Source organism: Chiloscyllium punctatum, chromosome 17 (assembly GCF_047496795.1).
Source record: "Chiloscyllium punctatum isolate Juve2018m chromosome 17, sChiPun1.3, whole genome shotgun sequence".
Classification (NCBI taxonomy): Eukaryota; Metazoa; Chordata; class Chondrichthyes; order Orectolobiformes; family Hemiscylliidae; genus Chiloscyllium; species Chiloscyllium punctatum.
The window spans coordinates 50001570-50014645 of NC_092755.1; the positions used below are offsets into that span (position 1 = coordinate 50001570).

At 44.7% G+C, this 13076-nt stretch overlaps 1 protein-coding gene across 1 annotated transcript in view; it reads right to left on the minus strand.

The window, feature by feature from the left end:
• Positions 1–13076, minus strand: part of rsph14 (radial spoke head 14 homolog) — a 671774-nt gene that overhangs the window by 18110 nt on the left and 640588 nt on the right. The window contains exons 4-5 of the mRNA XM_072587099.1: positions 11416–11641; positions 1986–2122 (exon numbers count right to left, since the gene is read on the minus strand). Coding sequence (XP_072443200.1) covers positions 1986–2122; positions 11416–11641 — 363 coding nt within the window. The remainder of the gene's footprint in view (positions 1–1985; positions 2123–11415; positions 11642–13076) is intronic.

Genomic DNA, 13076 nt, shown 5'->3' on the forward strand with positions numbered 1-13076 from the left:
TTCAAAGAGCCATGAACCTGCACTTCAAGGTCTCTTTGTTCAGCAACACTCCTTAGGTCTATAACATTACGTGTATAAGTCCTGCTAAGATTCGCTTTCCCAAAATGCAGCACCTCACGTTGATTTAAATTAAACTCCATCTGCCACTTCTCAGCCCATTGGCCCATCTGGTCCAGATCCTGTTGTAATGTGAGGTAATCTTCTTCGCTGTCCGCTACACCTTCAATCTTGGTGTCATCACTTACTAACTATACCTCTTATGCTCGCATCTAAATCATTTATATGAATGATGTAAAGTAGTGGATCCAGAATTGATCCTTGTGGCACGCCACAAGGCCTCCAGTCTGAAAAACAACCCTCCACCACCACCCTCTGTCTTCTACCTATGAGCCAGTTCTATATCCAAATGGCTAGTTCTCCCTGTGTTCCACAAGATGTAACCTTGCTAACCAGTCTTCCATGGGAACCTTGTCGAACACCTTACTGAAGTCCATATAGATCATGTCTACCACTCTGCCCTCATCAATCCTCTTTGTTATTTCTTCAAAAAACTCAATCAAGTTTGTCAGACACGATTTCCCACACACAAAGCCATGTTGACTATCCCTAATCATTCTTTGCCATTCCAAATTCATGTACAACCTGTCCCTCAGGATTCCCTCCAACAACTTGCCTATCACCGACATCAGGCTCACTGGTCTATAGTTCCCTGGCTTGTCCTTACCGCCCTTCTTAAACAGTTGCATCACATTAGCCAACCTCCAGTCTTCCGGCACCTCACCTGTGACTATCGATGATACAAATGTCTCAATAAGAGGCCCAGCAATCACTTCTCTAGCTTCCCACAGAGTTCAAGGGTACACCTGATCAGGTCCTGGGAATTTATCCACTTTTGTGCGTTTCAAGACATCCAACACTTCCCCTTCTGTAATATGGACATTTTCAAGATGTCACCATCTATTTCCCTACATTCTATACCTTCCATATCCTTTTCCACCAGTAAATACTGATGCAAAGTATCGTTTAGTATCTCCCCCATCTCCTGCAGCTCCACACAAAGGCGGCCTTGCTGATCTTTGTGGGGCCCTATTCTCTCCCTAGTTAACCTTTCGTCCTTAATGTATCTGTAAAAACCCTTTGAATTATCCTTAATTCTATTTGCCAAAGCTATCTCATGTCCTCTTTTTGCCCTCCTGATTTCCTTCTTAAGTATACTCCTCCTTCCTTTATACTCTTCTAAGGATTCACTCGTTCTATCCTGTCTATACCTTACATATGCTTCCTTCTTTTTCTTAACTAAACCCTCAATTTCTTTAGTCATCCAGCATTCCCTACACATACCAGCCTTCCCTATCATCCTAACAGGAATATACTTTCTCTAGATTCTTGTTATCTCATTTCTGAAGGCTTCCCATTTTCCAGCCATCTCTTTACCAGCGAACACCTGCCCCCAATCAGCTTTTGAAAGTTCTTGCCTAATACCAAAATTGGCCTTTCTCCAATTTAGAACTTTAACTTTTAGATCTCGTCTCTCCTTTTCCATCATTATTTTAAATCTAATAGAATTATGGTCGCTGGCCCCAAAGTGCTCCCCCACTGACACCTCAGTCACCTGCCCTGCCTTATTTCCCAAGAGTAGGTCAAGTTTTGCACCTTCTCTCGTAAGTACATCCACATATTGAATCAGAAAATTTTCTTGTACACACTTAACAAATTCCTCTCCATCTAAACCCTTAACGTCCCTACTAATATTGATTTCTACAGAGCTCACAATGAGAATTGTATTCAATCTCTGTTAAAGTGGAAAATGTGCAGGTGCTTGTTTATCACTTCCAGACAAATTCAAATTATAGTCACCTGAGATTAAACACAAAATTGTGTAAACCAGGCCTTCAAATATGCATTTCTCTTCATCCACCTACCAGGCAGTGCCTATTTGCACTCCATTCACCATGCCCCTTCTGTTCTAGTTGTCAGTCACTCACCTTGTGTTGTAATGGTGGCAAACATCAATGCTCCTGCTGCTGAAGCTCTGACCTCAGACTCTGGGTCACTGAGCAGCTCGACCAGGATTGGAATCACCTTCTCTTCACACACTTTGTTCTTCCCTTCCAAGGGCACACTGAGCAAAAAAGAAAATTCATCATTTAGGCAGCAAAATGGACTCATTCCTCAATTTTACACCACAATGACATAGTGCGAAGTGTGAGGAAATTATGGCGTTTACGCTGTTGACAAAGGGGAAGGAGGAGCAAGTAGAACAGCTAATGAAGGCACCCAGAGCAAAAGACAAAGAGAGTACTCATGGAGGAGAAATCTAAATGCCGAATAGGCATTAATTGTCAGTGTGAATGATGGAAAAGCTCTGATCTGCCTTGGAGGAACAGCAGTTCCTGTTTAGACAGTTTACTACCTTCAAGACTCAATATGGAGTTCAACAACCTCATAGCATGAATACTGTCCTCCATTTTGATGACAACCCCTTCACCCCCGTATTTTGTTTGCATGTATTTGCTCTCAGCAGAAATGACCTGTTTTCTACCATTCTCACCTACTATTAACACCCTATTCTTCATCCATATCCTTCCTCTACTACCATCTGCACTCTCTTTATCGTGTGCTGTAGGCACCCTCACCAGCGGTTCTTCTTCAGTCCTCCTATCCCTTTGTCATTAGAATTGAAACCATCATATTCCAGACCCCTTCACTTCTGAAGAAGAGACACATTGGATTTGAAACATTATTTCTGTTTCTATCTCCACAGCTCCTGCCAGACCTGTTGAGGTTTTCAAGCACTTTGCTTTTATTTTAGATCTCTAGCTTCTGTAATATTTTGTTTTTACATAATAAGGGAAATTTGCTTGCTCTAAAAAGCATACAAAGGAATTGTGATACATGGTTAGTCTCCAGTCATTCATTGTCATGCAAGAAGCATATTAAAGTCTCCTATATGTTTTTCAACTACTCTTGACCTCTACCTGACCTTCTCCTTTATTCCTCTTGCTCCTTTCCACCATCCACAGGCTTCAAAACTTTTACAGCGCCAGTTTTCTGAGTTCTGATTAAAGATTATCGAGCTGAAATACTATTCTGTTTCTCTCCACAGATTCTGGCTGACCTGCTGTGTTTTGCTGGCCTTTCTTTTATTCCTATGTTAAATTTGCCACTTTAAATGATTATTGCATGTGCCCCTTCTCTCCGCACGCCTCCCACCATCACCCCCTGCTCTGTCACTAGGAGAGCCAATAACCCAAATTCTAAATGCTGCTTGTAGGCAACCTGCTCTTCCTCAAGGGAGGAGCCAGAGGTTGGAATAGATGTTGGGGTCTTTTTATGAGCTGTTGAAATATGATGGAGAATGTGCATCAAGGATTTCTGAAAGGTTAAATGTGAATGGGGTGGAGGAGAGGAATGCTGGCTGTCACCATTGTGGGTAGGGATACATGCTGAGGGGACACGAGGAAGGAAACATGGTCGTGCTGGGGTACTTTCCGAGATGATCACTTCTGGTATCCTGTGGTATTTGCCACCACCACAAGGATAGAAACAGAAGCAATGTTTCAAATCCAATGTGTCTCTTCTTCAGAAGTGAAGGGGTCTGGAATATGATGGTTTCAATTCTAATGACAAAGGGATAGGAGGACTGAAGAAGAACAACTGGTGAGGGTGCCTACAGCACACGATAAAGAGAGTGCAGATGGTACTGGGTAACAGTTGCTTGAGGTTCTTCATACCACCGATCCTCCTTTGTCTTTGGTTTGCCTTGGACCTATCTGGTTACAGTTGGCGGACCATACAGCATCTATAGAAGAGGGACTGTTCTTGGATAATAAGCTGGTTAACTGCACGATAGCAATAGAACAGATTTGTTTGGTTAGGTTTCATTGCGAGGACTTTAGAGATGGAGGTACAGATACTCCCTCTGAAAGTTAGAGTAGGGCTTCTTATCTCCATATGCAGACCGCGTCACCTCAGTAGAATGGGTGGAGATAATGAACTAGAGGGCATAGGTTTAGGGTGAGAGGGGAAAGGTATAAAAGAGACCTCAGGGGCAACTGTTTCACACAGAGGGTGGTACGTGTATGGAATGAGCTGCCAGAGGATGTGGTGGAGGATGGTACAATTGCAACATTTAAGAGGCATTTGGATGGGTATATGAATAGGAAGGGTTTGGAGGGATATGGGCCAGGTGCTGGCAGGTGGGACTAGATTGGGTTGGGGTATTTGGTCAGCATGGACGAGTTAGACCAGAGGGTCTGTTTCTGTGCTGTACATCTCGATGACTCTATGACTCTATAATTAACTCCTTCGGAACCATAGAATTAGGCATCAGATATGTTGTTCCTCAAAAGTGGATGTAGTGAAAGACAAAGTTCAAAGTTTTCACATGGTTTGTCAAAGTCATCTGAGCATAGCCTCCCAACTGCACTGCCCACAGCTCAAATGACTGCAACCCCACTTACATACCAACAACCTCAATCAGGACTTAATCCCAACATCCATGAATTACTCCAACCCCACATTCTTAGCAATTATGTAAATCTCACTCCATAACTTACAATATGCATACACTGGCAACTATTCAACCACAACAGCTTCATCGTATGATACATGCTGCCCATCTACTTCATAGACTCCCTAAAGTGTAGAAACAGGCCATTCTGCCAATCAAGTCGCACCAACCCCTCTGAAGTGCATCCCAACCAGACTCAACCGCCCCCCCCCCCTCTATCCCTGAAACCTGTATTTCCCATGGCCAATCCACCTAATCTGCATATCTATGGACTGTGGGAGGAAACCCATGCAGACACAGGGAGAATGTGCCAACTCCACACGGATTGTTGCCCTCCCCTACTCCTGAATCAAACCCAACTCTCTGCAGCTGTGAGGCAGCAGTGCTAACCACAGAGCCACTGTGCCACTCTGAAGAACTGAAGAGTGATCTCAGACAGCAGACATTGAGCTTGTATAGAACTGAACCTCTATGTGTATAACACCTGTAAATAAAAAGTCACTGTTCGAATGAACACAGACCACAGTAGTGCCATTTAAAAGTCAAACCATCCCTTTATCAGCCCAAGGCAAAAACCTCCCTCACACAACAGTGGATAGCCAACTGGGAGATGCTGCAAGTATCATTTGCTCCAACCTGGAAGTCACTCTCATTGTCATTGGCAATGCTGTCGACACTCTGCCTTGAGGCCAGTGGTGCTAGAGTTCAGTGAGGACACCCTGATAAAAGTGCATATTTCTCGCAATGAAGTTCAGGAAAAATAACCTACACAGGCACTGTGCTCCAACTCTGCTGCTGTTACATCGATGACTGCATTGGTGCAGCGTCCTGCACCCAGACTGAACTGGAACAGTTCTTCGACTTTGCCCACAACTTCCACCCCATCCTCAAATTCAGTTGGTCCATCTCGGACACCTCCCTCCCCTTTCTTGACCTCACCATTTCCATCTCCAGTGACAGTCTCCAGACAGACATTTACTACAAACGTACAGACTCTCATACCTACCTGAACTACACCTCCTCCTCCCCAGTATTGTGCAAGAACTCCATCTCATTCTCCCAATTCCACCTCCTCTGTCGCATCTGCTTCGATGAGGAGACTTCCCACTCCCAACCATCTCAGATGTCTACCTATTTTGAACAAGGTGCTTTTCCTCTCACTGTCATCCAGACAGCCCTCTGCCACACAACCTCCATTCCCCGCTCCACTGCTCTAAACCCTCCTGCCCAACGCCATAAAGACAGAACCCCCTTTACCTCATATTCTACCCCACCAGTCTCCACATTGAATGCATCACCCTTAAACACTTACGCCAACTCCAACGGGACCCCACCACTAAGAACATCTTCCCCGCCCCAACCCTCTCTGCCTTCCACAAGTACTGTTACCTTTGACAGTACTTGGTAAGCACCACTCTCCCCACCAAGCCCCCCCTGCACCCCCAGGGACCTTCCCTTGCAACCAGAAAAGATGCAAGACCTGCCGGGACACCACCCACCCCCTCATCTCCATCCAGGGCCCCAAGCAGAGGTTCACCTGCCTCCCTTCCAAATTAGTTTACTGCATCAGGTGCTCCTGATGTGGTCTTCTCTACATTGGGGAGACTGAACATAAACTCAGGGTCCGGACTTCAGTCACCACCCATTTCAATTCCCCCAACCACTCCCTTTCTGACATCACTATCCTTGGGCTCCTTTATTACCACAACGAACCAAATCGCAAATTGAAGGGACAACACCCCATCCTTCGCCTGGGCAGCTGATAGCTCAGAGGACTCAACATTGAGTTCTGTAATTTCAAATAATCTCCCTCCCCATCCCCGACTCCCTTCCCAGCCCCTCCCCCTCCCTTCCACTGCTCCCTGCCACCAACCGGATTCATTCCTCCCATTGACCAACCAGGTCATACCCTCTACCCGCCTTTCCACTTCACCACCCTGCCCCCCCTCCCCCTTTACCTGCAGCTCCCCTCCCCTCCAACCCCAGTCCTGAAGGAGGGTTACACCTGAAACATTGTCTTCTCCCCCTCCTGATGCTGCCTGGCCTACTGTGTTTTTCCAGCCTCCTGCCTGTATATTTCAGATACCAGCAGTTTTATTGCCTCTAACTGCTGAATGCCCTCAACAGACATAGCCTCCCACTGAAATCCCTCCGTCTCCTTGCTCCATCTTCCAAATGCTTGTTCTCCCTCTGTGACACTTCAATTCAAACTCCTTTGTTCTGTTGTCCAAGGACGATGTACATGCATCCAGGGCTGGAAGGGAAACATTTCACAAAACAGCCAAATTGCTTTCCCTCTACATCCAGCGGCTGTGTGGCATTGTGCAGCATAACATTGCAGGTCTATGTCCAATGCTTTGGCAGTGTTTACTGTACCTTCATTTTGCAGTAGTCTGTTGTGGCACCTACATTTGTACCACTGCAATGAAACAGAGGGTGGCTTCTGGGCAACAATGGCTATTTGCTAACTGTATGGCTCAGCTCCACAGCCAATGCACATAGGTGCAGCATGCCAACAATGAAAGCTGTACTGCAAATGTAAGAGAGCAACCCATCGCTGTGGTCATTGGACACTTCATCTGCCTGGACAGCTCAGGGAGAGCCCTACACAGCAGTAAGTGTTCGGGTACACAAACCCGCCAGGACAGTAGACAGTGATGGACCAGCTAACGTGTAGGAGCTGGAAACAGAGACAGACCAAGGAGGGGAGGAGGTAACAAACAGGACCCCTTTCTGGCCAGGTTGTCCATGGACTACTCATCTGACTCCAATATCCAGCAAAGCAACAGTTGCTCCCCATTCATCATCAGCCTCACAGTTCATCTTCCCTATGTCATAGACCAGAATGATATCGACCTGGTCACAATGCAATCATCAACATTAACACAAAATAAACATTACAGACAACAAAATCACCTGCCATTGCTTAGTAACGTTAACCAGTCATCACTGTGCACTTCCTTAGAGCCTGTGTTTTCTTCTCAGGCCTGGTACCCCTAGTGCAGCGCTACCCCACTGGCTGCAGGACCCTAAACAAAGGAGACAGCGGATAGGCTGGGAGGGTGGTCTCCAGCAGCTCACGCTGCGTCATCTCATTGCACCACGTGGATGGTTGTCACCAACAGCATTGAGGGTCTGGGTGATATGGGTGAGAGCAAGAACATTGTCAACCTGAGAGAGGGAGGCACTGCCATTCTGTCAGCCCAGGCAGAAAAACCAGGCAAACTTGGTAACGGTGAAGACTGGTCTCATGTACTTCAGAATGAAGGACTGTTATGACGAGGTGGTCATTTCCAGATATTCCTGATTTTCTTTTATGGTTTTTTTTAACCCAATGCAAAGGCAGCTCTTAAACATTCCAAATACTCAGCTGGAGAAGTGATGGTTTGCTGCAATGCCCTGGATGCCCCTTTGAACAGTGGCATCTGCAGCCACCCTTGTGGCAAGCTGAGCTTCAGGCCCGTCGATAGAAGTTGCTCATGCAGCAATGGAAGCATGAAGCTGTGCCATGCTGCTTTTGATAGCTTCCTGCTGCCTACTGCTCTGTGCAATCTAGGTATGCAGCCAGTGTTCAACATGATGTCGAGTGAGTGCACAGCTCAGAAGGCAGCAAGCCACCATCATTCACGGGGAAGGTGTGACCTGGCTGTGACTTTGTGGGAAGAGAGTTTGAACAGGAGGAAGAGTGAATGATGGGGAACAGGGAGACATCATTTCTGACCTTCACTGACAATACCCTGGATGCTTTAGTGGAGAGTGGGGGTGGAGGTGCGGAGGTGGTTACAGGTCTGACCTATTCACTGAGAGGGGCCAAACACCTCTTACCCTTCACTACGCATTATCAAAGCCTTCACTTTACCTGGAAACTGCATCCTGGCCACATCGTACTGCCTCTTCAGAGCCAGCTCTCAGACTGCCAGAACCTCTGACACTCCTGTTTACATTTGTCAGCCAGGGCTCCCTGATTGGACCAGATTAACAGCCCCAATCAGTGTGGAGGCCCTCAGGTTAAAACCACTACCAATTATCATTGTCTAATGGGAGAACAGCCCCATGGTCTAGTAGGACTACCACAGCTTTAAGTTTTATGCAAGCAAGGTTTTTATGCTCCACACAACACTTTTCCTTTCTACTTCATCTAATGAGACCTGCATATCCTCCAATTTACAGTATCTAGTTCCTCCTTAATACATCTCTTCAATGTGCCTCAATGACCGCATTTGATCCAACCTCCACATTTTAACCACTCTCTGGTTCACTTTCTCCAGAATTCTCTATTGGAATGATAATTACTGTCTTATATTTAAGGCTTCTAGTCCTGCTCTCCCCCAAAAGTGAAAAAATCTTCACAACTAATAGAATTTCAAACTCATTTCTGCATAACATATTCCACTTAATATTCTAAATCCATCAAGGTTAAGATAATTCAATCATAATTAATTTAATATAAAACACACTAATACTGAGGGATTAATTATCTCTGGTAACACACAGGTTAATGTGTTCAGCTAGTGTTCATTTCTGCACCATTTTAATAGAGTAAGGAATAATTTTGAACATATTAAGAGTAGTACATTTAAGGATATTAAACCTTTCAGCATAGGTCTGTCTAATTTCGTGCTTACCTCCATGATTGTTCGATGAATATATTTGATTCCTCATTTTTACACCTTCTGTTCTGAAGGTGCCCTGTTGTGTTAGTAGGTGATAGTTTAATGGTTTCAGGTGGGCATTCTGTGACTTCCTGTCAAAACTGGCACATTAACACCAGTATCTGGCTTTAGTAATCTGTGCATACAACTCAGCTTCATCACCGAATGTTTGGCATGTGGCAAATTGCTCAGAAATAAGCCCACCAGTAAGGCAGCATTTGAGGTAAGAGCCCTTGATAAAAGACTCAGCAAGAACAATCAGAATAAACTCTAAGCCTTACATAGCTCCCTTAAAGGATACTTTGCAGAGTGTAATTAAAAATAATAGACAGAAGGTAAGATGAAGAAAGGCTGAGAGTTTTTGTTAGACAGAGGGTTGAGAGGTGACTTAATTGAGACATAAAACATAATCAGAAGGTTAAATAGGGTGGACAGTGAGAGCCTTTTTCCTTGGATGGTGATGGCTAGCACAAGGGGACATAGCTTTAAATTGAGGGGTGATAGATATAGGACAGATGTCAGAGGTAGGTTCTTTACTCAGAGAGTAGTAAGGGTGTGGAACGCACTGCCTGCAATAGTAGTAGACTCACCAACTTTAAGGGCATTTAGATAGTCATTGGATAGGCATATGGACGAGAATGGAATAGTGTAGGATAGATGCGTTTCAGATTGGTTCCACAGGTCGGCACAACATCAAGGGCTGAAGGGCCTGTGCTGCACTGTAATGTTCTATGTTCGATGCTAGCCAAGACAGATATTAGTAGGGCTGACCAAATGCTTAATCAAAGACTTTCATTTCAAAGATCACATTAAACCATGGGAAATGGAGAGGGAAGCAGTTTGAAGAAGAGAGTGATCCCAGTCAGAGAAATAAATCACAAAATCCCACCCCACTGAAACCTTAAAGCAAAATTCACTTGGATTTTTGTTGAAACAGATAATAGTCTAAACTTTGACATATTCTAAAATGGAGCAAGAGTTGCAATAGGCTTTGGAGATTTAGAAAAAATGACAGAGAAAACACAAATCAAATTTGAGCAATTACATTGTGGGTGGCATGGTGGCACAGTGGTTAGCACTGCTGCCTCACAGCGCCAGAGACCCAGGTTCAATTCCTGCCTCAGGCGACTGACTGTGTGGAGTTTGCACGTTCTCCCTGTGTCTGCGTGGGTTTCCTCCGGGTGCTCCGGTTTCCTCCCACAGTCATAAAGATGTGCAGGTTAGGTGAATTAGCCATGTTAAATTTCCCATAGTGTTAGGTAAGGGGTAAATGTAGGGGTATGGGTGGGTTGTGGGTCGGTGTGGACTTGTTGGGCTGAAGGGCCTGTTTCCACACTGTAATCTAATCTATTCTGGGAGATAGGAAGATTCCTTGCTGATGGGTGAGTTGCTCCATGCTTTTTATTCCAACCATAAGGTAGACAATAACTCACCCTGGTCTGGGATTTAACAGCCTTGGTGTGAGAATTAATTTGATCTATTGAAATTTGTTAGTACTTCCAGCACTATATTGAATTATTTTAAACCCTATTTATTTTCCAGTTAAACAGCACCAATTTAATTCTGAGGAAACTGATTATTCAAGTGAGACAGGTGGAAGATATTTCTTGGAGCCTCAGGATGGTGTTGAAGTTTTCAACAAGGAACACAATCTATCCAAGTTACTGCCCATATATATCTGCACTAATGATAAAAAGCACAAGCTTAAAGTGCTTCTTGTGTAAAATTTCCAGAGAAACTTTCATTCAATAGCCGCAGGGAGGGGATAGAGAGAGCAAGAGGGAGCAACAGAAACAATGAGAGCCGAGGTGTTGTTGACTTAGATAAAGGGTCATGGTCATGCATCCAGTCATCAGAGAGGCCATGGAAAGTTGGGAAAAGACAAACCATGGCGCTGAATGAGTTCCTTCCGAAAGCGGACACAGATAGGATGAACCAATTGGTCTCTTTCCAAATGGTTACCTTCTATGGTAGTAATGGTAACCTGTCCTGATTTATTTGGCAGCTGGTGACCTTCAATTCATATCACCACCTTCTCTCCCCTCCCTGCCCTCCAACAAACAGATTACTTGCTAATGACTTCAATAGTGACTTGTTAGACGAGGTAATAATGTACACACTGTCTGATCCTATAATTTCCACCAGGCAGGTTAGGTTAAAATTAGGAGCAGTGCAACATTGTATATAGTTGAGTTTTGACTGATGTCCATTTATACGCTAATACATCAATGCAGAATGCTTGGATGTTACCTGATGTCTATGAGAGCTTGTGCAGCCAGACTCCTGATGAGAGCAGAACTGTGTTTGAGCTTGGTCTTCAGCACTGATATGCCCTCAGCGTGCAGGGCGTGCTTAGTGTCCACAAGCAAACAGAAGTGTAGCGTCTTCAATATCAGCTCCTGAATCTCGTCCAGCTCTGTGCGCAGCTTCATAATCAGGTCAGGAATCAGGCCGGCGTATACGATGGCAGTAGCACCTGGAGGAGGAGCAGGAGGTTGAGGCATGTATTTAGCAGATATTGTAATCAGTTCTGTAAGGAAGGTTGGAATCCAACTTGCACAGCACTGCCTAATAGGGCAGAGGGTAATCGGGATGAGATCAAGCTCCTGACCACTGTCCTGTGATCCCTGCAGTAAGAATGGGCATTAATGTTGGTGTGACCAGGATACCTGGACTTTTTGGAAATTCAGTTGTACAGTAAAGCAGCAGAAACTAGTGCATTCTGAAGAATGGAAGACACAGAGGGGCCTGAGTGGGGCAGCTGGAAACTTTCTGGATAAATACACTGAGTTCTAATATCTTTACATTATCATTAACAATACAAAGTGCATGAAAAGCAACTTCAGACAGCAAAGGAGATCAGAAATTTCAACAAAGGGCCTGAGCAGGAAGGATGTTGTGTTGAGTGTTTATTTACCTGACTAGAGTGAAAGTGGAAGGTTCCTTCATTTCTTGGTTACCAGTGTGGCTCAGAGATGTTCTGTTGAACAAATCAAGACCGAGCCACTGTGCTGAACCCTGTAAGGGACCCAGGAGGCAGACTCTTGTTCCCCTGTATTCACCAAAATAAACTTCAGTGAGGGCTGCTCAAAGCCTGGCAGACTGGGCAGAGTGTGCACTGCAGGTGTGGCTGAAATTGTATTGAGGGGTTCTTAGATTTTTAGGAGGGAATGGGCTTGTTACCTTCCCACAGACTTTCTGGACAAGAGTTGACAACTGCCTCACGTATTCTTCCAACTTTTGACAGACAACTCCTGTAGAATATTGTCTCCTGGATATTTTCTAATAAGAGATATGTTAGACAGTGCAGGTAGGACTTGAAACCAGGCCGCTTGATTCAGAGGTAAGGACATTACCACTAGAGCCCCAAGTATTCCCCAATGTTCCTATCTCTAGGAATTCCATTGTGACAGGTCTTGTGGATAAATAGCTTGACTCATTGCTTAAGTTCACAACAAGACAAAGGGAATACTGCAAGACCCTGCATGTGGGCTTAGACCCATGTGTGAATCACTACTGGATCAAATGTGAAGTCACTCACGGAAGAAAATTTAAAAAGAAATTAACTTTCTGAATGAATGAATGTTAGTTTTACAGAAAAAAAGATAAAAGCCCAGTTAAACATGTAAAAAGTAATGTTTGATTAATGCCTAATTTCAATTTATTTAGAGATGTCGGTGTTGAACTGGGGTGGACAAAGTTATAAACCAACCTGGCGAAAGTGAGGACTGCAGATGCTGGAGATTAGAGTCAAGAGTGTGGTGGTGGAAAAGCGCAGCAGGTCAGGCAGCATCCGAGGAGCAGGGGAATCACGTCTCGGGTAAAACTCCTTCATCAGGAATGATCCCTGCTTTTGCCTAGTTGATTTTTAACTCTTGAAAGTCAAAAAATCACACAACACCAGGTTATAG